This window comes from Pholis gunnellus, assembly GCF_910591455.1.
Source record: "Pholis gunnellus genome assembly, chromosome: 16".
Classification (NCBI taxonomy): domain Eukaryota; kingdom Metazoa; phylum Chordata; class Actinopteri; order Perciformes; family Pholidae; genus Pholis; species Pholis gunnellus.
In genome coordinates this window covers 7,716,695-7,741,674 of record NC_136543.1, presented here as the reverse complement: position 1 = coordinate 7,741,674, position 24,980 = coordinate 7,716,695, and the positions used below count along the sequence as shown (strand labels likewise).

The 24,980-nt window shown below is 46.0% G+C and overlaps 1 protein-coding gene across 2 annotated transcripts; it reads left to right on the top strand.

Annotated features, from left to right (window-relative positions):
* Positions 1–6,857: 6,857 nt before the first annotated feature.
* On the top strand, positions 6,858–23,367 carry efna1a (ephrin-A1a). Of its 2 annotated transcripts, none has more exons than XM_079176657.1 (5): positions 6,858–9,584; positions 20,129–20,424; positions 21,279–21,344; positions 21,459–21,554; positions 21,684–23,367. In XM_079176657.1, exons 1-5 carry the CDS (start codon positions 9,487–9,489, stop codon positions 21,809–21,811), a joined length of 684 nt encoding a protein of 227 aa, XP_079032783.1. In that variant the 5' UTR covers positions 6,858–9,486; the 3' UTR covers positions 21,812–23,367. The 2 variants fall into 2 exon arrangements, with proteins under 2 accessions (XP_079032783.1, XP_079032782.1); XM_079176656.1 differs by having other exon boundaries at positions 21,681–23,367.
* Positions 23,368–24,980: the final 1,613 nt, after the last annotated feature.

Genomic DNA, 24,980 nt, shown 5'->3' with positions numbered 1-24,980 from the left:
GTCGTGCACATGGTTATGTTTCTGTGCATCTGCGGCTGTGTGTGTGTACGTTTCACTGTAACCAAATGCGGGTGGGCTTTTATGTATGCGCTGGGTTTAGACAAGGAGAACTGCCTGTGTGTTTGTTTGTACGAGTGTTGTGTGTGTGTGTGTGTGTGTGTGTGTGTGTGTGTGTGTGTGAGTTTGTCTCCCCATTTCTAGGAAACAGGCTTTCCTTGGCAAAGCCAGCAGATTTGCTGCAACCTCTGTAACCTCCACCCACCGCAACCATCACCACCACCTCCACCCTTCCTCACCCTCCAGGAGAGAAGCTGGGAATCGATACTCCGCAATCTGAGGGAGTGAGCGTGCCAGCATCCGTACGCTGAGGTTTTCGGGCATGGAACATCAGTCGGATAGGCGTGCGCGTCAGCATCCTAACAATCGCACATAAACACACACACACACACAAACACGCATGCATGCACGCGCACACACATGTTGATGTTTGCGTGGACGTGGGGACTTCCAACACGAGCTCATCATGACATCTTAATTCAGCAGCGCCAAGCGCAAAGTGGTGCTCAGCCGAGGGGAACCGGGATGGAAAAACTGTGTTGCTCCAGCTGAGGTCAGTTCTGGAGACAAACCCCTTGATGATCGAGCAAAGTAAAAACCTGAACTATGTGCTTTAATCGTTGTCCTCACTCTGCCCTCCAGCAATACGTGCTTCTGCTGGAGTCACACAAAGGACGAAGAGGGAAATCAGCACAAACATATTTGCATATGCTCACAGTTTACTCTTGAGCGCGTGCAAATGTTGCATGGAGAATGGTTCCAAACAATCGTTGATGCAGTCTAATTATGATAACGCTCTTTCTTTTTTTTATCTCCATCGGTTCCAAACAGTTGCACATATAAACAAATCTGCCTGCTATGCATAGCTTTTATGGACCAACACACCTACTCATACACACACTCCCACACACACACACACAAACGCAAACACACTGAGGCCACCGTAAATTACAGTCATCCCATCTGGGAGCATTAAGAAGCTGTTAATGAATAGGGTGCTGGAGCAGCAGCCACAAGTGGAGCAAGGCAGCTGGAGGAGGGAGGTGTGGTGGAGGCAGGGAGGATGGGGGGGCTGGGTAGCATCTGGGCAGCAGATATGTGTGTAGTCATGTAAAAAAGAAAAAAAGGCTTGCGGTAACATTGCACGTCTTGGGGGGGAGGAGAGGAATCAAAAGATGTGTTTTGAAGCCAGTGCTCTCTGTGACCTGCCTGGTGGAGAACGCTCTCTGTGAGTGTAGCAAATGCAAATAATACCCATAATCAAAATAATGGGGTTTTTTTTTTTGTAAAAATAAATTCTGCGGAAGGTCAAACGTGAGTGCTCACATTTTAAGCTGAGACGTTTAACGTTGTATTAACAAGATCAAGAATCCAGATAAACTCAGTAACCCTGCGCACTCCCCCGTACTGCTGAATGGGTTCACGCAGAAGTGGGGCTGCAGGGAAAGGGCAGCTCCAGACTAATGACTGCACCTTATCTATGGGAGGTGTCGGAGGAGGTGTGGCAGCAGAAGGGCCGGCTATCCTAAGTGACCCTTTAATACCCTCTGCTCTTTCACAATACCTCCACTGGCGGGCGTTGAAAGTGGACACATGGGCAATATACAGAGCAGAAGTGTGCCTCAGAAGGAGACAAAAGACGCCACCTGTATGCTAATGCATTGTGAGGCTTTCAGAGAGGATGAAGAAGGATGAAGTGTGCCGCTCCTCTGGAGAAGGCCCGGGGCTATAAAACGGAAGGAGAGGCCAAAAAAAATTGATTTTGGACCCTCTTTTTTTTCGGCAAGTAGAAAGGGAAGAGACAAGAAAAATCTGAAGTGTGCCACTTTATGGGGGAGAGGGGGCTGTAAAATTGATTTTCTCCTTCTTTAAGGCTGCAAAGGAGAGAGACAATAAGAGCAATGTGGATGAGCGACTATAGGACGGTGCTGAGGAGAGAAGAAAGGGCATGGGCAGTAAAATTCATTTCCAATCTTTGTGTTAAGTAATGAGAAAGAGGGAGAGTGGCGGAGTGTGCCACTTCGGATGGGAGGCGAGGGGGGGGGGGGGGGGGGGGGGGGGCGCGACAGAGTGAGGAGACAGATAGGACCAAAGGCTGTAAAATTCATTTTCCCTTCCTCTCTTTAAGTAATGGGAGAGCAGAAGTCGCTGAGGGTGAGTGCGGTGCCTTTGTCAATAAGCAGAGGGAGGGAAATGGGGTAATAAAATTCATTTCCTCTCATTCCGTATTTTCTTAAGAAAGAGAGAGGTTTGGCTGGCGGAGTGTGCCGTGGCAGAGGGGCGGCTGTTCGTATGGAAAAAAGGAAGGGAGGTCAGAGGCTGTAAAAGTCACTTGTTTCCTCGAGTAATAAGGCAGAGTGGTAGCATGTGCCAGCTTGAATGGAGGGTGGAGTAATTGCTATTAAGCTGATTTTTATTTTAGCGTGGCACACATGCAAGACAATTCCTCCCTTTGGAGCCCTGGACCACATGTGCCTATACTCTTGGCTCATTCATAAACAGACTTATGTAAACACATCCTCAGCATGCACACAGGCACTGCATTCGTGTCAGTAGGATTTACCGCTATCTCTGTGCTCCTCCAGACATCGGAGCGGCAGCAATTTTTTCTTCTTCACACTATCTTGTTTCTGCTGAAAAGCCCCGAGCCATCTATTTACCACACTGTGTCTCAGTGTGTATACACCCAGACCTCTTCACTGCATCTTTTTCACACCATCTCTTGCTATGGTTCAGCTGCAAAGCCCCAAACCAGCTTTGAATATATAACGCACGCGCTTTTTTTCTTTCTCTGCAGAGCAAGTCGCGAAAAGGCGACTTCTGAAAGTTGCACGAATACTACTTGCCATCTGTCAGCAGGAGTCAGCAGCAATGCCACTGCGAAGCCGTTGAGCGAACGTGCATGTTAACTATAACCTCTTGTTAGCAACAGTGTCACTTGCTGTCAGTGTGACGGTCAGGATGGCGCTATTCTGGGCCTGCCAACTGCCCATGTCTCCTGTCTCCCTCAAGGCTCCCCAGGGCCTATCAGAGGAGGTCTGTGCTCTCTGGACAGACCGCTGCTCTTTGGGGGGGACCGCAGAGCATGTCACTGTCATTTGGACATATTTCAGAGGGTAATGAGCGAACGTGGACGGCTTCGGCATCGTCGGGATTGACAGCGGTGAGAGTACATGCTGTTCTTTGCTCAAATCTGGACTGTTCTGCGGGATCAGGTGCATCTAGCCTCCAGCTTCTTCCAACAACAACAACAAAAAGCATGGCCCTTTCTGATTAAAACTCCATTGTATAAGTGTAAGGTGGTGCTGGGTTGCTGATATGATTTTGCCCCCCCCCCCCCCCCCAGTCTTGTATGTATTGTTATGATGTAATAGTGCTTTGGTCAGTCCTTGTAATTTGGCGGGCCGGATATACACGCCGAGCCGCCTGAGCAATGCCAGGCCGTTGTGTTGTTGTGTCGAGGGAAAGCAGGGGATGGTAAACAGAGCCTCTGGGTGGTCCCCTTTCTCTGGACTCTCTGGACACACTGTAAAGTCTGCTGACAGGAGAGGAGCTCTTTCTTTTCAACACAACCTGCTCTGTCGCTCTCCTCTCCTTTCTGTTCTGTCGCTTGTTTGTGGCTGCCGCAGTCTATGGAGCTGCCCTCATACATATTGAAGGGGCTTTTGAGGAATCCACCAGTGTGCGTCTTTTTTTCATCCAGCCTACCCTCCTCTCCCCTATTTACATTTGAGTGTCGATCGCACCCTCTTTTTTTTTTTCTCTCCCTGTGTCTGTCTGTATTTTTCTAAAAAAAGTACTTTCGCATTCCACTATTCAATTTCTGTTTTTCTCACTCCCTTCCACCTGCCCACTTCGATGCAAGCCCCCCCTCACTTTCTCACACCACTTAGCTCCAAATTTCTCTCTGCCTACATTTTATTTGCTGGCTTTTGTTTTGCAGATCAAAACTCTTGAGTGCATCTCTTAAAGCCTCTACGTAACTCACAGTGCTCTCCATCTTTTTTTCTCTCTAAATGTCTCTCCACACTCCGTTTAAATGTTTATTTCACTATATCTATGTCTTTCTCAACGTCTCCTTTAAAAAAACGATACCTTTTATGCATCTTTCTTTCTCATCTATCAGCTATTTTTCTCTCCTCTGCTCCAAATTTCCTCCGGTAAATACAGTGTTAATCGATTTCTGCTTAGCTAAGTCATACTCCTTACTGCTACCACTGCATAGTCCTCTCTATTATCTTGTTCCATCTCTCCAGCATCACTCTCGTATCCTGCGTCCATATATTTCTATGTTGTCCTCATCTGAACATCTTATTACATCTTGTGCCTCTCCTCTCTCTCTCTCTCTCTCTATCCTTCTTGTTTGTTTCCTGTCTGTTCCTATCTTTATCACTCTCTCGCCGGCCCCCTCTCATTCATTTGGCATCCGTCCCTGCTTCCGCTTCTCCTCTGCACTCACTTTCGCCTCAAATATATTTATGTTTACACATTAAGTCCCTTTTCACCTTCATTTCAAACCTTCCTCCTTCTTATCTCCTCCGCGTTATTAAACATCCTGCAGATTTCCGTCTCACGTTGGTGGGTTTTTTTTGCGCTGCTTGAAGCTGCACTGGACGGATGAAGCGGACTCCCTCCATTTGTTGCTGCTATCCAAATGACTCCGCGTTTCCCAAGAGAAGGCCCGGCATTGTTCATTTGTTTGTCTCTGAGTCACCTGCAATATCTCACACACCATTTACTCGATTTTGACAGTGTAAGGGAAATGATGCATCGCACCTCTAAAAATTCAATTTGCCCAAGGGAGGGAGATATAATTGCAGGTCGGTAAAGGTAACGTGTTTGCTAATAACAGGCCCAAAGGTTTTCCTGCATCATTAATAGGTGAAAACATGCTCATTGTTGCTTTATGGTGTATCCCTCCTTTGCACTTTTTCTCCTGCGTCTTTTTTACTTTGCATATTGTCCTTCTTGAGAGCATCTTTTTTTAAGCTCTTCACTCTCATCTCGCACGCCTCCTCACTTTTGCATTCATTCTTGGTCTTACACTCTCGTTATCTAACATTGTGTTTGCATTTTCTCCTCGATTCTCCTCCTCCTCATCCGCCTCCTTCTCAGCTGCTCTTTGTCTCTCAGTTTGGCTTGCATGGTGGATATGCAGGCGTGCATATTTGTGTGTCTGTGTGTGTGGGTGTCTTCCCTCAATGTCTATGCACAGCGACTGCCTGGCCGTCTGCAGGGCCACTCGCTACAATGTCGTCTTAATAGTCTTACCTGAACTCCAAATCGCTCAGCCGACACGCCGATCATTGGATACGGCTACGGATAATCAACCACCTCTTTGTTTACCTCTGGTAATTAACTACAGCTAATTAAGAACTGGCATTTACCACTTGATCACTTTGCTGTGACGCTAGGGTTACTCACTGATTACCTTTAAAATTGCTCCACCTAATCATTAACTTTGCTTCCATTGCCTCAGGAAAGCCGGAGGAAAATCAACAAGTGTGCCAGAGAAAGCAAAAACAAGACCATGAACAAACTTGTTCTTCGCAGGCAAACCATTTAGGGAAGGATGGTGATGCTATCTTTACAGCGTCAGTATTTCATAAGAGGAGGTAGACCTGTGCAATGCTAATTACAGGAAACACTTCTCTTCCATTGTTTGCTAAGAAAGAGCTCACAGGTTCAAGAACAACTCCTGCAGAGGAGCTATACTGACGAACAATGGCGGATAACAAACCAATGGAGGCCGATGAGATGAGACAGACGCACACCGGACCGAGCACTGCTGGGCTGCTGCTCAGTTCACACCAACACAGTTCTCTTATGTAAATAGATGGCGGGGTGTTGTTTGGGGATGGGAACATAGTCAGTCATTAAACCTAACATTTGTATTCACAGTGAAGGGGCCACACACTTCTCCTTTAATGGCCATGCTGGAGAGCCAGAAGGAGGAAAGTGGCAACAAGCTGACTCAAGACGACTCTCTGCACATTATATATGGTCTGAGAACTCATCTACGCCAGGTGTGTCTCCCTCTCCCCTCCCAAACAAAAGAACAGACTAGGTAAGGCTTTTTTTTATACAGCCGATTGTGTCTTTTGCTACTAAAGCATTGGTTGGTTGCATGCGGCCCCTACCAGCTCTTTAAGAGCAGTGAGCAGTCAGTGAAGGTTCAAAACAGTCAAGTACGTTTTTCAAAAAGTGTGAATCACCGCAACCACAAGAGGTCTTTAAACATACAGTCATAAATGAGCACATAAAAATGTTAGGCTGATGGTACCAGTAGTATGCAATATTAACTGTGGACAGAGGCAATCTCACACACACACACACACACACACACACACACACACACAAACGCATTATCTTCCTACACGCTTACGCCTGGCAGAGAGACAATTAAAAAAAAACATGCATGTAGGTTGTTCCCATACAGAGGAAGATGTTCTTTCTACTTTTTCGAGCTAAAGGTCCTCCGTGTTTTGATTTCTCTTTTCAGGATCACAGAAAGTGCAACTCTATGACATCATCTAATTACTCTGGGTTAAAATGGATGGAAAAAACAAATTATGGACAGTCAGTTCCCATGCCTACTTGAAACCGTTTTCCCTATCATTTTCCTAGATCTTATTTTCATGCCACAGAACAGGCTCAGTGCAAATTCTGTCAGGATTTGAGGTGGATAGGGTTGTGTTTATGTGTGTTCGTGCGACTGCGTTTGTGTCTATGCGGACGTGCAAGCCTGCAGAGATCCATGCACGCGTGTTTGTGTGTCTGTCTGTCGAAGAAAATATAAATATCAGGGCTGAGCTGCAGTTTTGTCCCACTTCATCTTTCTATTTACTCATTCAGTATTTCAGTTTGAAATGAAAGGTCTACTCATTTGGCTCCTGATAGAGTTTTGACATAAATGTCTGCGGCGCGGCGAAAGCTTTTCCGCAACAAATTTCCCATTGCAATGCAAATGACAATTATGTTGGCAGTCCCTCGCACCCTTTTATCTTCCCACCGAGCCAGAAAAAACAATTGGACTCTAAAAAATTGATCCACCGGGATGAGCGCTCTTCATGAATACAAAACACATTATTTTGGACGACCTGCTTGACACTGAGTAGCACAGAATTACCATATATATGTGCCTTTCTGCGTTTGTACTATTAGATCTGAAATGGTGTGTCAGTTTGCACAGAATTTTTTAATGCAGATTGCTTGAACTGTGACTACTCAGGACCACTGAACATAGAATATACTGGCTGTAAGATACAGAGGACTCCACTTGAGTCTGCGTAAAGTAAACAGTAAAAGTAAAGGCCTTATGTAAAACACTTGACAAAATAGTGTGGGTGTCTGTTTGAGGTGATTATTAACACGGCACAGAATCGGACCGGGGTTAACAGGAGATGGAAATAGTTATTAGTCTATCTAATCTGCTTGGAGCACCAGGTGAACGGTATGTAATTGCGCTGTGACAATTAAACTGTCAGATAAACTGTTGATTTGCAATCAGTGTACCTGACAGTTTAATCGTCTTGCGAAACTGTCAGGCCCTCTGTGACAGCTGCCACCGTCTAAAATTTCATGCACCGCCTCCTCTGGCTAACCTGATCTGGGATGACTTTAACAAAAACATAACATGTTAAAGGCTCTATCTCAGGGCTGCACAGAGCGTCTTGTGCTGTAAGAATGCCCGATTTCAGTTGAAGTGTTTGCTTACATCAGGAGAGTATACTCTCTGCCGTCCTTCACTCTTTTCTTAAATATGGACCAAATACCTGCTGAGTTTATCTGATCACATCAATGAATCGTATCTATATGTCCTGAAATTGAGTCAATGCTCCAAACTCTCAGCTGTTTGAATTTATTATCCACAATGGTTGCCCCTCCCTCCTTTTTCATTTTTGTTGTTGTTTGCTGTGATACTTTTGAAAGCTGCTGTTCTGCTAAGCAGACGTAGCTAATAAAGTGCCATGTCGAGCAGAAGCAGCGCTTGAAAACCCCCTCTGGCAATATGGCTCACTAGACTGAACAAGCAGCTCGCGGTGCAGATTATCCATGTCAATGGAACAGAAAATGAGAATCGGGATTTGCAATGTATCTGACAGCATGGAGGTTATGAGCTTCCAGCTGAAGGTAGAGTCTTTGTATTTAACTATCTCGGTTTTACGTTTCATGTGGCCTTTCATTTCAACGGCTGAAAAAACTCATCGGATTCCAAAGTTAAGGTGGAATCGCTTCCATGTTGATATTACAAATGAACACCCTTAAAATACGATTCACACATAGTGGAAAGAAAGAGCCCTGTAAGAAATCACTGTACAAACAAACCAGATGTTGCTCAACCAGTACTCAAGCAAGGGTGGTGCACTTCAGTGATAGATAAGAGCTCAGGAAAAAAACGCTTGAATGCTTTCGACATTGGACATAATAACTTGGGTGCAACATAATGCATTAGCCTTGCAACAGATGCAAGAAAACAGTGTGGCAGCTTTTAATGTTCAAGTTTCATTTACAATGTGTCGTCTGTGTGTGTGTGTGTGTGTGTGTGTGTGTGTGTGTGTGTGTGTGTGTGCGTGCGTGCGTGAAAGCTGCTTAATGTTAGGTGTTCATTTATATGTTGCAAGTGCAATGAAATTGTTTATTTGACATGCACGCAAGTAAGATAAAAAAAATATATCATATGAATAAATTAGTGATTTCCTGCTTTAAATATTGTAGTTTTAGTTCTCATGAACTGACACCAGAGGTATCATCATCCTAAAGGAAATGTTTTGAACGTAGGGTACTTTAGAAGTGTAGGTATACTATAAAATCTGCAAAAAGTTACATTTTATTAGCTACATTAAAAACTACCACGCATGAAGTATGATAAGGTTTCTGTAAGCAGACATGTGACATGCTTGCAGATATTAATTAAACTGCAAACATCTAGCGTAAAAATCCCAGTCAGATATTTCTGAATGTTGTGTTGTAGACCTACTCGGATATACTGTACATGATGGAGTTGTAATATTGTGCTCAACACGTCGTAAACATGCAGCAGGCCTACATAGTAGAGAAAGCTGCGGAGCTCGCGTCTCTCGGACAGCCCTCTGATTGGTCCCCGCTGTTATAAAGGCGGGGCTCGCGGCTGTGGGCATTTCACAAAATCAGCCACCACGCCGCTCGGGCTTTCATTGACTACGGATCTGTCGAGTTAACCTGACCTCTCTACGTTTTTTTTTTATTGCTGCACGTATCTACTTGCGTTTTGTTTTTCTTTCAGATTCACTACATGCGTAAAGTGTTTTCTTAATCGTGCAGTCTCGAGGTGCGCGGACGAGCTCCTCTCGGTGAACTTTTTTTGTTGTGTGTTTTTTTTTCTTCTCTTTTCCGCACAACCTACCTGAGTTGCGTTTCCTCTCCTGCACGCCTCCACTCCTCTCCACCATGGATTTGGTCTGGATTGTGGGCTTCGTCGCGAGCGTCTGCGCCTGGTTTGCTTCAGCGGAGCGGCACAGCGTCTACTGGAACAGCACGAACCCCAAGTAAGTATCTCTTTTCCTCTGGGAGTTCCCCATGCTCGCGCAGCGCTCTTGAACCCACCTTTGCGCTCACTTCTTCCATTTGCCAACGCAGAAATCATCTTGGACATAAAATAACTTTAAACAACTAATTCTCAGTGCAGATTACATCATTGTGAGCCACACTCAGATGCGTTTGAATAGTTGCAACTCATGCATATTCAGCGAGCTACTTGTGATGAATCTGTGATGGAGGACAACTGGCTGCTGTTGTCATGATAATGCAGGACAGTTGGGAGTCTCTCTCCCTCCCCCCTCCCTCCCTTTCCGGACTCGAACCTGTTATTACGGTGCTGTTTACCTGTAATACTTTGTCTAACCTGTTGAGATTTAATCCGTTTCGCAATCTGTGTACCTATGCTGCGGGATTAGTTGCACCATCTATTTATCTCTGTGAAGTGACAGAGTAAACAGCTCGTACCTCTGAGGGAGAATGGGTGAGCGTGTTTCATGGACCGAGAAATGCATTGATTGTTTTTTTTTTTTTTCTTTATTTCAGGACTTAATCAAACTTTGATCTATGAACGCTCAAATACATTTCCTTATTTGGACACTTTATGCACACATGTTTATTTATTGTAGGAGGGAAGCAACTGTGTATCATTTTGATAACACAATTAAAAAGTGAGTGAACTGTTTGATGCTGTTGTATCTTCATCCAACGAGCTGAAATCCTATAGGGGAGGGTTTTTTCCCTTGCAAGGGAATATATATATATATATATATATATATATATATATATATATATATATATATATATAAAAAATTGTTTTTAGTTTTTTTTGTCCTGGTCTGACTCACAGCACAACGTGTTGAAATATCATATCCTCCCCCATCTGACAGAGAGTCCTAACCTTCTGTGTGCAGTGGGAGGTTGCGGCGTCTCCTAAATCAAGAGATATCACATGGGGTTTACGCGGCTGTCAGGGAGACATAGGGGTGTTCATATTTCAGGTGGTAAGACGAGTAATAATGGTGTGTGACAGAGACGGAGGAGGTAACTTGAGGCCTGCCCAGTAGGTCACGCTGTGGGGGAGAGAGATGGATTGCTCAGGGGAGGAGAAATTGGAGCTCAAATTGTCGGGGTTAGGGGCCATTCAGAATAAGTGGGGGTCAATTAGAATTATGTTTGCTGGTGGCCGGGTGTACGGGGAGAGTTAAGTTTACACGACACAAACTATCTTCTACACGCACCCACGTACAAACACACCCACTCGGGACGGGCAAGCACTAACAGGGACTGCTGGCATACGATCCCAAACCAGGACACTCGATCACACCAACTGACAACACCATCTAAATCAATCCGTGTTTGGGCTCTCTCTCCAAGAACGCATGTCTTGTCTTGGTTGCAAACAAGCAGATATTCAATAATTCTCTCACCAGCTTACATTCAACCGCTGTTCCCCTGCTGATCTCCCCTGTGGTTGAAACTACAGCATTCACTGCTGTCAGGAAAGGTCACAATTACAGCGTCAAATGCACTGAAAATCGGAATCAAGTCCCAGATGGAAAGGCCTTTTGTTGTTTTTCCCCCCGCTGTGGAACGACAGTGATCATGCCTGTGTATACATACTAGTAATCCGTCCTTTTGCACTTGCTTATTTTCTCTCCGGATGACTGTGCTAAATCTCCCCCTTTGGCAACTCTTAATCCTGTATTCGCGGAAAAAGCACCGAGCCTCTGAGATGTTTTCATTTGGTGCTCTTCATCGTTCCCAGCAATCTGCTCTCCCCTTTGACCCGTCACCTGATGCAGCGTGTTGACGTCCATCGTTTTCTCTCGTGGGAAGTGTTTTTCCCTTTTTAATGTTCCATCTTGTTGGTTAGAAAGTTGTCGTTAATCAAATTGAGCTCAGATTGATCACTGGGGTGCATCTGGTGCAGGCTCATTTCCTTTTTCTCCGTGGGTTTGTTGAGGGATTTAGCAGCGAGCGCACACACATACACACACACACACACACGGACGGGTCTATACACTAGTGTGTGCATGTGTGTGACTGACTTCCAAGGTCATCCCTGCCTGTACTTTAACGACCACTTTGTTCCAGCAGGAGTGAGCTCCATTCCTGACTGCGTGTCTTTCAGCACTCTCTGACCTTTTTACTTGTTAGCATATTTGTAACCTTTTGTGTGTGATTAGCAACAGCTTAATCACCGGCACGGTTTATTCCCAGAAAGAGGCTCACCAGTGTGCCCAGTCAGTTTCGGGCCCCTGCATGCCAGTGTGTGTACGTGTCTCTTGTAAAGGGAGTGTCTGTGCAGAAGCGCGTGTGTTTGTAAGCACTCACAACATCGCCAGATTTGTGTGACTCACACACTCTTATACACATTAACCTCAGTCATCCACTCACACACATGTGCCACACAGTCGTGATTGATGTTAACATCGTCCCAGGAGCCCTCTGGACTCCAATAATCTGCTCCTTCCCCCCCCTTTCCCCTGCTGACAGAGCATGAGCACACACACACACACACACACACACACACACACACACACACACACACACACACACACACACACACACACACACACACACACACACACACACACACACACACACACACACACACACACACACACACACACACACACACACACACACACACACACACACACACACACACACACACACACACACACACACACACACACACACACACACACCACCTCCTCCTCCTCTGCTTTGTACCTGTCTCTCCCTCTCTCCAGCACCTCCCTCCCCCTCTTCTTGGCCAGGTTCCCTTTTCAACTTGGTTCTGTGGTCTCCAGTCCTGTGAGTCTGTTAACCGTTTCATGGCTCTCTCATGCACATGTTTATTTTGACATCATCCTCATCATAATGACACATTTTTTTAGCTAATCTGTGCTGACTCTGAAGTCTTGGCGTTGCGTTGCCTTTCTAACAAGCTTTTTTTTAATTTTTATTTAGTTAAAACAGCAACAGCGCTGGCACATTGGTTGAATTCCTTTTTAATTGAATATGCTCGTTGAGCTGTGATGTCTTAAATGAGGGAGTTATTCAAGGTGTTTCATCCATGTGAATGTTTTTTTTTGTGTGGCATTTAGCCAGTCAATAAGGGTGTTTTGTGATGCTTCCCATACAAATTGGGGAACGGTCTTCACGGTGAGCCACAGAAAGAGAATAGTAACTGGTGTGACCGATCGGGGGTCAGAGTTCGCTATGTGATGAAGTGGCACAGCCTCTATCAATCTGTCAGTCATTCTGTCACGGCGGTGGTCCCTGAATACTGGCTGCCACTCAGGCCGGCCCCTCTTCACACGGCCATGGCTCTGCCTCTGGGAAACTTTCATTCCCCCCCCCCCCTCCTGTCTTTTTGGTCCCTTTCGCTCCTTCAACCAGCTTTTATCTCAACTTTACAAGCTGTCCCTTTTCAGTCTTTTATTTCCTCACCTCCAACTCTGTCTCTCGGAGAAGGGGGAGATGGAGGGAAGCACGCTAAGAGGTGTGGAATTTTTTTATCGTTCTTGGCATCCATGGCGATCCGACACAAGGCACTTTGCCCTTTCCTTCACGCCCCCCCCCCCCCCCCCCCCCCCCCTCCCTCCCATCAGCCCTCTTTCTTAAAGCTTCCTTCTTCTACCTCCCTATGAAAAGCCACACTAGTCTTCCCAGCAAGCAGGTTTATTCTTTCACTCTTTTTTTTTTTTTCCACTTGTCTGTCCATGTGTGCTTCTCCCCTCTTGAGTGTCTTGCTGAAGCGGTGGATATGGAAGCGGTGGATATGGAAGTGGTAGAGCCAGTCTGAGAACTCAAACCGTGAAAGGACAGGACTTTTTTTTTTTTTAAATAAAGAACAAAAACAAAGGCGTAGGAGTAGTTTAACGTGTCTGTTTGACTTCCGTGCATGTGAGCGCGAACATGCTTAAGAGATGAAAGATAAGATCTGGTAGTGAGCGGGTGTGATTACGTGGACGCAACAGATATGGGATTTCCAAGTATTCCGAACTGGAGCTATAGTTTCCTTGAAAAACATCCCCATTTCCCACTTCACTTCCTAATCCAGCTTTCGCTCCAAACGCCCCGGCCCTTCTCTTCAGTCAATTCCTACGTCTATCCCCATCTTTTACTCGCATTGTCTGTCCCCTCCCACCACCCATAATCTGACCTTGTAATCTGTCTGGTGAATTCAATCTGTGGAAAATACTCAGAGATTGTCAAACCGATGGTAATCGCCTCTTATGGGCTCAATGCTCATTGACGTGTGTTGACGTTCCCTATCTTTACAGTCTGCAATCGACTGTAAGAAGACTTTATCTCATTGAACACATTTACAAGAGTGTCCACACCCCCCCCCTCCAAAAGCAGTTTTCATCCTGTTCGATATTCCAACTTGTTGTTGCCATTGTCAATGGCTTGTTTTATTGACTGCACCAGATAAAGAATTGGGCCAAAGGTTCTACCTTCCTGCAGGCATGCTCTCTGTGTGTTTCCCTGTGAAGTGCTGCACTTCCTGGCTACGTTTTTTCCCGGGAAAACAGCGTATCCTGTCTGCACAATAAACAATACAGTTCTCACACCAGCACACGCAAGACTTTAAAGGTCTGGACTCTGGGAGTTGCTTGAATTTCCCAGGCTTTTTTTTTTTTTTTTTTTGTGGGATGAATATGCTTGAACAAAGAGAATAAGTATATTAGCGGTGATTAATTGTTACCACGAGGGTATGTGCCCAACTGTCGAGCCGTGAGGATGATTCCGCCCCTCCGCCTGCGCTGCTGTCAAATCTCTGCGTCTCTATTTTGGATTCTCCTCTGATCAAAGTCAGCCCAGTCAACCCCGCCAGTGTTACTCTGCCCCATGCCCATCCTTGTGCCTCTTCCTTATCTTCACAGCAGACTTCCCCCTGCTCCTCCTCTTCTCAACACACACAAAAATCACAGAGGGTGAAAAAAACATTAATATGCTGATTTATGAGTGGAGCCTGCACTTTCTTTCTCAAAGTGCGTATGTGTGTGTGTGCGTGCGTGCGTGCGTGCGTGTGTGTGTGTGTGTGGCAGAGATAAAGAGCGTGTGTGTCCTCCTCCAGACTTGTTTGTCAAGTCTTGGTGACACTCGATGCACCGGCAGTGTATGCGTGTTTGGATGAAGACGAATTAGTCGGCAGGAGTCAGATATTATCTCTGAAAATGAAGCATTGTGTTTGTTTTGTTCTGTAAATAAGGCTCATTGTGTAAAACTTTTGTTTTTCTCTGGCCTTGGCTGTCTGGGTTCAGTGTGTGAACATGTCCACACAGCAAATACTGCCACCCCCTAGAGGTCAGTTGTATTATTACCATTGTTGGTACTAGGTAGCTGTAAGCTACTACTACTACTACTACTACTGCATTCAAAATAACTGTGGCTTGAGCTCACATTGTTTCCCCGTGGAATTCATTAAGCCACCGGTTCAGAAAAAAGAACATGAGTGTGAACGTTTTGCCGTGTGGAAATCAATCCAGAGAAATCTATTTTGTTGTACAGATATTGGCCTCCTGAGAAATGTTATGTCAGTGGTGACCTTTGTGTTCTGGCCCTTTTTTATAAGATACAAATGGCTCAGGGGACAGGGTGAGACAGTTGCAAAGAGCATATGTATTCATCTAAGCCTCCTTAGTGCGGTGGAATCAGCCAATTATTTCTCTGCTGGACTTAAAGCTTTGTCACTTTGCTGGGTGGCGAAAAAGGCGCTTTGGCAAGTTCAGCTGGGAGCGCCGGCGGAATGACCAATGATCCGGACGGACAAAGGTTGACTGACGGACGGGAGAAAGCTGATTGAGATGGATGACAAAAAGTCAAACGGTGCAAAGAATGAAGGTTGGAATATTATGTTTAAAAAAAGGAGGAGCCGCATGAGTTTCTATGACGACCCCAGAGTACCCACGCGGCATTGTGCTCTGCAAACGGTAGGTCAGAAAGTTGCATATTTGGAATACCATCTTTGTGATTGGTTCAGCAAGTCTGAGGTTTGGAGGGGGGAGGGACGGACAAGAGTTGACATGAGGATCTGGTTTGCTTATTGAGTGATGAAAGACGGACAGAGAGTGGGAGGGGACGGCTGACATTGATGGATGAATAAGATAGACGGATGAAACAGAGAGTTTGAGCAATAACGTTAAACCCTCCCGCTTAACTTAACTCGTGATGCGCCGCCGAAAGGCTTTCACCTCTCTCTGAAGTGCCACCTCCCTCGTGGAGTCGCGTAGCTTCAGATATATCTTGAAAGAAATGTCTCCCTTGTGTCCAGTGTCTTTCATTACTCTGTTAACACCTCTCACTTTCAACCAGGGACACACACACATAGTCACTGTCTCTTCTGAACTCCAAAACTCCAGTGTAGAGTAATAATACCCTCTCTGTGTGAGAACAATAGTAGTGGGACAGGAAAAAAAAGCCCCACCCTGCCTATCTCACCCCTTACTCTGTCCCCAGCCCCTCTGCCGCGGCTCTGGGCCTCACTGTCCACTCTAAGCCCCCGTATTAAACAGGGTCTGGTGCTGATGAATGGACCAGAGCTCAGCCTCTGCTCCACCATATAATCCAGGCTTGGATGAGCCGATTAGGTGGTCCCTACATTCCGGTTCACTCATCTGTGATGCAGGCCAGTCACCTTTTTGGGTCACATTACTGTCGCGCACAAAAACCCGGGAGGAAAATAATCATGTTTATGTGGTTTGGGTGACCGCACAGGTCAAGTAGACCAGAGCTCCTGGTTTTAGACGTGGCCTTTATGGACCTTTTTTTTTTTTTTTTTTAAAGTATTCCTGCATCGATCTTTAAAGTGTGTGTGTGTGATTCCCGTCTGAGCAGACGTCGCTAGAATTTTAAATTGCACAAGGCCCCTCCGGTGCTGACGTGGAGATTGTCCGACCTTTGATCCACATTGCGGCCTCTTCGCCTCAGAGGTCCAGCATTCCACAGGGCGATAGAGTGCAGAGATGAGAGGGTGATGGATGGGTGAGAGGAGGGGGTGGAGGTGGAGAAGAAAGCAAAATGCTGGCCAGAGATTAAAGAAGAGAGATTAGACTTCTAGCTGCCGAAGAGGCTCCAATAAATCAGAAATTCCTTCTTCGGAAAGGAGGAAGAACAGCCTGTAGTCTATTTTCTGCCCGTTTTGTACATACACGCGTTTCCACATTCCCTCACTGCTATCATCGCTGTCCGTTATTGGCATTTATCATCCACCATATCCCGACTGAAACACTCCCAGATTCCTCAGAGCTCTTCAGACGCAACACACGTGGATACAGTCCAACACAAACAATTGCACAAGTCTCGGGCTGAGACGGACAAGCATGCACACGATCCCCGCTGCATGTCTGCCGTTGCTCCACAAATCATCCTTAAGTACAGAATACAACTCTTCCATGCTGTTGCTTTGGCTGAAGCGGCAAGCGGCACTGCCGTAAAGAGAAAGCATCTACGGAAGAACAATGGGAATAAATCAAGACCGCCTATTGACAGAGAGAGGGGAACAGTCTGGAGGAGGGAAATAACAAGGGACACACACTGGGGGAGACGGAGCGGGACTTTGTCTGCTAAAGTGAAGGTGGCGTGATTTGACTTTGTTAGCTAAACCTTTTCACACAGGGGCCTAAGCTCCCTTTGAAGTGTGTTACTCCGATCAGTTAATTAAGCAGATGATGTGGAACGTTTCAATGCAGAGGCGTTAGAGGGGAACAAAAGGCAGCGGGATAATTAAAACTATTTGCCATTAGTAAAAAGGGGCTCGCCAGCCTCCCCAGTGTGCGTATTCAACCACTGTTTTCTCTGCTAAGTGAGGTATTCCATCAGTGCGGGCATGTTGTGAATAGACACACTGTATGGAACGGTGGCGCTGATAAAGCAACTGTAGCGCTCGCATAGATACTTACTCTGACTGAAAGAAACTTCAAAAGCCATTCCCCCCCCAGCCCACGCCTATTCATGCCCTCTGCCCCCCCCCCCCCCAAAAAACTCTCAGCCTGAAGGGGCTGGGAAGTGGGGAGCGGGAGGGCATAATTACCCCCCTCCGGGGCAACTTTAATACCCCTTTTTGTCTTTTAATTGCACCCCCCTTCGACCCCCTTTTGATGAACACATTGGGGGCATACCACAACTGGTAGGCTATCCGGGCTCTGTGTGAGGGAGGGGGGGGGGGAGCTGATTGGCTTTAGGGAGTTTGTTTGTGTGTGTTTTCTGTGTTTGCAGCGGGATGATAACTCTGTCAGGCAAAAGCAGACAACAGTGTTTGTTCAATAGTGTTATCGATTCGACTGGAATTGAAAGTGGCAGGGGGAAAAAACACTTTAGCGCCAATCTGGTAAACAGAGCGTGGCGGGCAAACTGCAGATAAGCACAAAGCTGTCTGGACCACGGCAAAATGATAATTATTGCCCCCCCACCCCCAAAAGTTGGCAGGGGCACACTATTATCAGCACAGTTAGATGGAAGTTTCATCAGTATACTAAAAAGGTGCTTGTTTTCTAACAAGCACTGTGTTGCTGTTATAATGGTGTTGCCGGCTAATCTGGTCATCAGCATTGAGGGAATGCAGTCAGCCGGAGAGAGGTGTGTGGGGTGGGGGGGGGGGGGGGGGAAGCAGGAGTCAGGACCCGGTGTTTGGAGCCACAGCGTCTGTCCTCTTTCTACCAGGCGGCACCAGAGAGACCACTGGCCAAAAGCAACAACAGCGGCTAACGAGCGGCGGGAGCCTGAGCACTTTGATCGTTCGTCACACATATGGACCTTGTCACACAAACACAAAATCCCCAAATGCTGCTTGTTACATTTAGGTGTTTTATGGGAAAACGACAGAATTCTCAAAGAAAAACCTCCTCCACTTTCTTCTCTGCTAAAGGTGTCCGATTGGCTCCCTGTAGGCTTTTGGGAACTCTTAACTCTTTGAGATCTGCAGATCTGATTAAAAGCAGTCAGAAACTCCCACTGGCTGCCTGCCTCTGTCTTGGGGTCGGTGAAAGTCTCGTGAACCAGCCAAGTATTCATTGCAAAAGCAACAAAACCCTATATTAGACACACATTCTCCTTGTGTGTTGTGAAAATATTGAAGTCTGTCAAATTTCATCCATTCTCAGAGAACCCCCTGGTGATCTGGAACAGTAGGAGACGGTAAACTGATAGGCATCGCTTTGGAGATCAGTGCCGGGGGAGGAGGTGTGTGTGGGTATGTGTGTGGGGGGGTTCGGTGGGTGCAAATGGTAGGTAGCTACTGCTTTAGGTTGTTGATAGATGGGAATTACTGGGAAGTGTGTGTGTGTGTGTGTGTGTGTGTGTGTGTGTGTGTGTGTGTGTGTGTGTGTGTGTGTGTGTGTGTGTGTGTGTGTGTGTGTGTGTGTGTGTGTGTGTGTGTGTGTGTGTGTGTGTGTGTGTGTGTGTGTGTGTGTGTGTGTGTGTGTGGCCAGCGGCCAGCTACCGCTCCAGGCCGGTGATAGATGGCTTTGGCTGAGAAGAGAGCATTAGCTGTGAGCCGCCCCCCTGAGCAGCCACTCAGTCAGGGGGTAGGGGACAGAGCTGAAAAACCTTTAATGTCAATTCCCTGGAGATAAACCCATAATATCTCTGATGAAAAGAAAATCCATGAGGGGGAAGTAATCATGGACAGCTGAGATAAGGCCAATTGAAACGGCTGCTAAATTGTTGTTTTTAAGTGTTTCTGTAATGGTTAAATCATGTTTATGGGGCCATTGGAAGCAGGTTGAAATGCGAAGAAGTTTTCTCCGATTGCTCCTTTGACCTACGTCCAAGGGGAAGGGAGGGAGTTCAGTTTACTTTGAGGACCCTCGTAAAGAGGGTGGCGGAGTGGCGGGAGGGATGCAGGGAGGCATGGAGGGGAGGCAGACAGTCTGACTGTGTCTCTGTATTTGTAATGAGAGGGAGTGTGGTGGGAGACGGTTACAGGCCGTCACCAGACTCATCTTCTACGTGTCTGCCCGTCTCTCTCGCCCTAATGAATGGCTTAAAACACATGTGACCTTCATTTGAATCCATATCGCCAGTCGACTCCGGTGTGTGTCTGTGAACTCATCATAATGCATTCTGCCTCTTTTGTGTGTGTGGGTGTTTTGTGTGTAGCCCTGCAGATGTCGATACTCATCTCCTGTCTTGACGGGCTAACTGACTGCTAATGTTTCTCTGTAAACATCACTCGACTCCCGAGAATCGTGGGATCAATGTGCACTCAGCGCAGCGAGCAGCCGCAGATACGCTGGCCCTCGCGTTCCTCCACATTTATGCACACGCTCTCTGCAGATCATTCTTCCCCTTATTGCGTTTTCCCTCTTCATTCCACTCCAACACACACATATTTTCTTTCTCTCTCGCTCGCTCTATATGTCTCATTCACAGGCCTCTCAGACTTTTCTCTGATTTCCCTGTTGTACTGTGGCGTGTAGCCGATCAATATATAATCAGAGGTTTTGAGGCTTATATTTATTACCGCTCCAATGCTATAAGCACGGTTATCAGTCTCCTGCCACTTGAATAACCGTCCTCCTCTGCCTCCTCCCTGCAGGTTTCTATGGGACGACTACACCGTGGAGGTGAAGCTCAACGACTACCTGGACATCGTCTGCCCCCATTACCCTCAGGGCGAGGTGCCACTGCTGGATGCCGAGCGATACGTGCTCTACATGGTGGAGCGCGAGGACTACGACTCCTGCAAGCCCCAGTCGTACGACCAGATGCGTTGGGAGTGTGGCCATCCGTTTGCTCCTCACGCCCCCGAGAAGTTCTCGGAGAAGTTCCAGCGGTTTACGCCGTTCACTCTGGGAAAGGAGTTTCGGCAGGGAGAAAGCTACTATTATATCTGTGAGTGTCAATATAACTTTTCTTTCAGAGTGTTTTCTTTCTTCGTCAATCTTGTATTTTCCAATTATAATGATATTTTCATTGGTAGTCTGACTTCGCGAGGGTTCTATCCATGCACATCCAACGTTTTCCAACAATGCGGAGAAAATGGAGAAATTTGAAGCCTGGTTATACTTTCCGCAAGGACGGTCGCACAACCAATTTTACATTATTGTATATAAAACACTTTCAAAGCTCCTAATGTTCTTCATTTTCTCCGCCCATCTGCGTAGTTAGAAAATGTTGAACGTGAACTTACAGGCGAAAACCTGTCGCTAACAGCACATTAGCATGCCCTCAATGAAGAAAAGTGTTCATATTTTGACTCGATGATGACTAATTGAAAAGATAAGTGACCTTCAAATTGATTACAATTCATCTTGAGAAGTTAAGATTCAACGGGAACCATTTAGGAAAAGTTCATGGCAATCAATCCGACTGAAGGAAGTGAGGGCAAACTTCTGCAGTTTAGTTTTCCTACTAACCGAGCTCGGTGCTCCTGCTCATTTAAGCTCAACGTGGACATTAACTGGGGTGTTGGCTCGGTTTGCCAAGTTTATACAACACTTCCCCTACTAGAATGTAACCACAAAGAGCCAGCAGTGTTGTCGCCCTGGCCGCGGCTGTAATTAGATAAACTGCAGGACAAGACACACTTCGCCTGGTCACAGATGGCCTCCTAAGCTTTGTCCCCGCGTCTGTCTGTTGCCAAGTGTTTGTGTGTGTTGGCGCATGCATGAAGGTGAATTAAGGGGCCAGTGGAGGCTAAGTGCATTAGTTAGGATTTTAACGCCTGTGTTGTTTCTTCCCGGCAGCCAAACCTTTGCACCACCATGGACAGGAGTGCCTCAGGCTCAGGGTGGACGTCGTAGCCGCTGACGGTGAGTTTAACCGCCCCTCCCGGCTGTAAGGAGAGCAGCACAGTTCTGATAGTCGTGTTAGGCTTTTGTGAGGCCCAAGCAGAGTAATTGATGGTATTTTTGTTTTTCTTTCAGGCTCTCAAGAGGCCAGAGTGGCTAAAGGAGGCACAGCTGGGGCTGGGGCCGGAGCCGGGGGTGGGGTTCACAACCCGTCCAATAGACTGCCTGCAGGTATGTTTACCAACCCTGCGTCCGTTCTAATTATCCCTGATCTTAAAACGGTCCAGGCACATTCAGGATTACGTCCGGGTGTAAATACGTGGTGCTAATGTGACTTCTTTATCTCCCATCTTCAAGCAGATGACCCAGTGGTGATCCTGCCAGACGTCCAGAAGAGTGTACGGTCAAACTCTGTGGCGGCGGCTGCGGCATCCCTCTCCATTCTCTCGCTGCTGGTCCCGTCTTCATTACTGCTATTGTTGCACTAAGAGCACACGAAAGGACTGCTGTCAGCAGACTTTCTTTTCAGGGACTACAATGAAGACAGTCCGTGGGGATGAGACCACTGACTCAAAAAGACAGTTTTCCATGCCCAGTGCTGGCCACCGGGAGAGACTTTTGAAGCTTGTAAAGTACGGATGAACTCGCTCGCCCTAAACGTGCCGAGTAACTCCTGAGCATTATTTTTTCAAAAGGTTTTTTTTTTTTTTTTTCTTCTTGGAAAGACCAAGCTCTCCTTGATTTGTATTTCTTGAGGGCTCTCTCCAAAAAAAAACATGAACTTGTTTGGAGGATAACCCTAGAACAAAATATGAAGACCATAAAGAGGGACCTAAAGTGGCCGAAGAACAATCGGGAGCAAAGACACCAACTCTGTTTGAATTCTATAAATTTAGATGGGATGAATCCACATTCTGTGGGAAAAGTAATCTCTCACCTTTTTTTGAGCCAAAGATCAGTCATCTCTCCAACTTGTACACTATTCCACCCTTGAGTATTGTGTATTACTTGTTGTATTGTTATCGTAATGGTATCGAGTGGCATTTGGTGTCCCAAGTGATTACTTTCTCTAAATGTAGCATTGACAGACTTGGGGGGGGGCCGTTCTCATGACTACCCATCCTCTGCGAACTCGACCATGTGCTTATATACTGTAGCACTACTGCTGCACAGTACAGACACAACAACATACACCCCATTACAGTGTTGCACACACACACACACACACACGCTGACATCAGATGACATGAGACATGAAAACACACTCCATCGACCTGTGTTGCGTGTACATTCTGTGAAGATAATTTATACCATTTGCAGCTGAGAAGTTTTACTGTATATACCATGTGCTCACGAAGACAAATGTTTACTGTTGGCTACGGGAGAGCTTCTCTCCGTCTCCTGGTAGAGTTAGTACTTGTGTGAAAGGGCAAACGTGTGAGTTTGAAGTGAGCGTAAGAAAAACGGGGAGCGATTGATTTGAAAGAGTGACGAGACAAAATGTTTTTCTGCCAAAAGCGAACACTGAGACGTTGTGTGTTGCGGAGAGGCTGGACTTCTCTGTCTGTTTTGGATCTTGCCGCTGTTTTGGTTAAGCTGTCTAACATGGAGCGCCGGTGTCTTTTTATTACTACGGGACCCGACCCTGTGTATCATGGTGCTTTCCTCTCATGTTTTCGGCACAAAGTTCAGTTATTTCGACCTAATAATTCCCACGGTTTCGGATGATTTGAAAACGTTCTAGTCACCAGTTCACAAGAGACGAGACGCGGCATCAAACCAAGTTGCCCACGCACATCTTCACCCGACAGGCTGGCTTGACCAACAAAGCACAACGGTGTAATGACTACCATTGAAGTCAGTCTTTTTTTTTATCTGAATTCTTGTTACCTAATTTTGTACATGTGTAAGTAAGAAAACTGTGTATATATGTATATATTTATATATATATATATATAGAAGATTATATAAAAAATGTTTGATAACTATGCTAAATGTGAAAATTTCATGTGAAATAAAAAAAGATATTTTTGGGAAACCCGAACAGCTTTCTTGTGTTTATTTTTTAGCCACGCTTGCATGTCCAGGCAGTCATCGCTCCAACTTGTTCACTAATTATTTGGTAATATTGGTCTGTTTTTAGCCTTTTTTTGTGCTTTTTAAGGGAAATATGTTTGATGGACTGCTATTAAGTTTGTTTCAGACATTCATATCCACCTCAGGATGAATTGTAATAACTCTGATTATGCCTTGATTAAACATCTAGCTCCATCATCAGGTCAAAATGTAAATTTGGCGAGTACTAACTAGCAAATGTTAGCACGCTAACATGCTAAACTAAGATGTGGAACATGGTAAACATTTAAACTGCTCAACAGCAACATGTTAAAACTGCCATTGTAGATATGTTGACACGGTGGCTTTGACTTGATGCTGCACCAAAGTACAGCCGTCGCAGGTAAAAGGACGAGGAGTCTTGTATGCACATGATTTAATTATCTACCCTTAAAAGAAAATGATCCAGTTTCCCCAGCATCATCCTAAATTAAAGATCACACTTCCCTCTTGAAGTAAGGAATTTTGATGCTGAAAAGCTTTCAGGAAACCCAGCCCATTTCTACTTATGATTACACTCGGAAGATATCCACAGAAGGAGCCAAAAGCTCAGATAATGAATCACACACACGCCAATGTGACAGGAGTTGAATATAATCACGGCCAAGGTGGCTGGAGACCAGCTACAATAGAGAGATAAAGGCAAACCGATAAGAGGACTATCATTACCGTTAAGGTTGCCTTTAGCCATGAAGACTGAGCACACAGGTGTGATCCCTCTCCTGTCTTTATCTCAACCTTCTGTCGAGCCTCCACCCTGAGCTACAACACCCCCGTCCCAACATACACGCACACCCACAGCGCCTCTTTTCTCCAGCCGTGATACTTTGCTCGTGTGCAAGTTGCATGACAAGCGATTGTTCCCGTCTCTCCTCTTTGTCTCTCCTTTCCCAGGGGAGGCTTTACGGCCGTGACAGTGAAAACAGCTGTTGCACCAAAAAACTGGTGCCCCTGCCTGACAACTCCCCGATGTTTTCAAAAGGATGGTCATAAATTAGGGCCGGGGGACAGGCCCCCTTAACCGCCCGACCCCGAGAAGAGGCTCCACTGAGTGGGTAGCTCGTCAAGAGCAGACAATTCATTTTATTTACTCGCTCGTTCTGCGTACCAGCTTGAGTAAATGTGAACAGCAAGTGTGAAACCTTTAACGCTGTAGTAAATGTTAAGGGCAGTCAGCAGATAACCGGAACAAACGTGGAGCACAGAAAAACCTCCCGAGGGCAATGTTTTCACAGGCCTGAGAGAAGAAAAATCTCCATATGATGTTCGCACAAGATTTAAAAGCCCAAATCCATAGATCAGACGCTTTGCAAGCGGTAGCAAGAAGAGCATGAATCAAAATCTTTGAATATTGGCAATATGATCAAAGAATATGCTTCCAGGATACTGTATAGTAGAATGTATATTAAACCAAGCCTCAGTTTTGGCCTCTCATGTATTACCATTACATTATATTCATGCATAGAAGAGCTGTTCAGAAAGTATTTCTAGAATCCTCAAAGACTCTTTCAATCATCTTAATGAAAAGGAAATAGCCGGCAG

Excerpts from the sequence above, each read along its gene's own strand:
- efna1a (XM_079176656.1), top strand. The coding sequence starts at position 9,487 with ATGGATTTGGTCTGGATTGTGGGCTTCGTCGCGAGCGTCTGCGCCTGG. Across the intron at positions 9,585-20,128 it reads TGGAACAGCACGAACCCCAA|GTTTCTATGGGACGACTACA; the intron begins GTAAGTATCTCT and ends TCCTCCCTGCAG. Across the intron at positions 20,425-21,278 it reads AGAAAGCTACTATTATATCT|CCAAACCTTTGCACCACCAT; the intron begins GTGAGTGTCAAT and ends TCTTCCCGGCAG.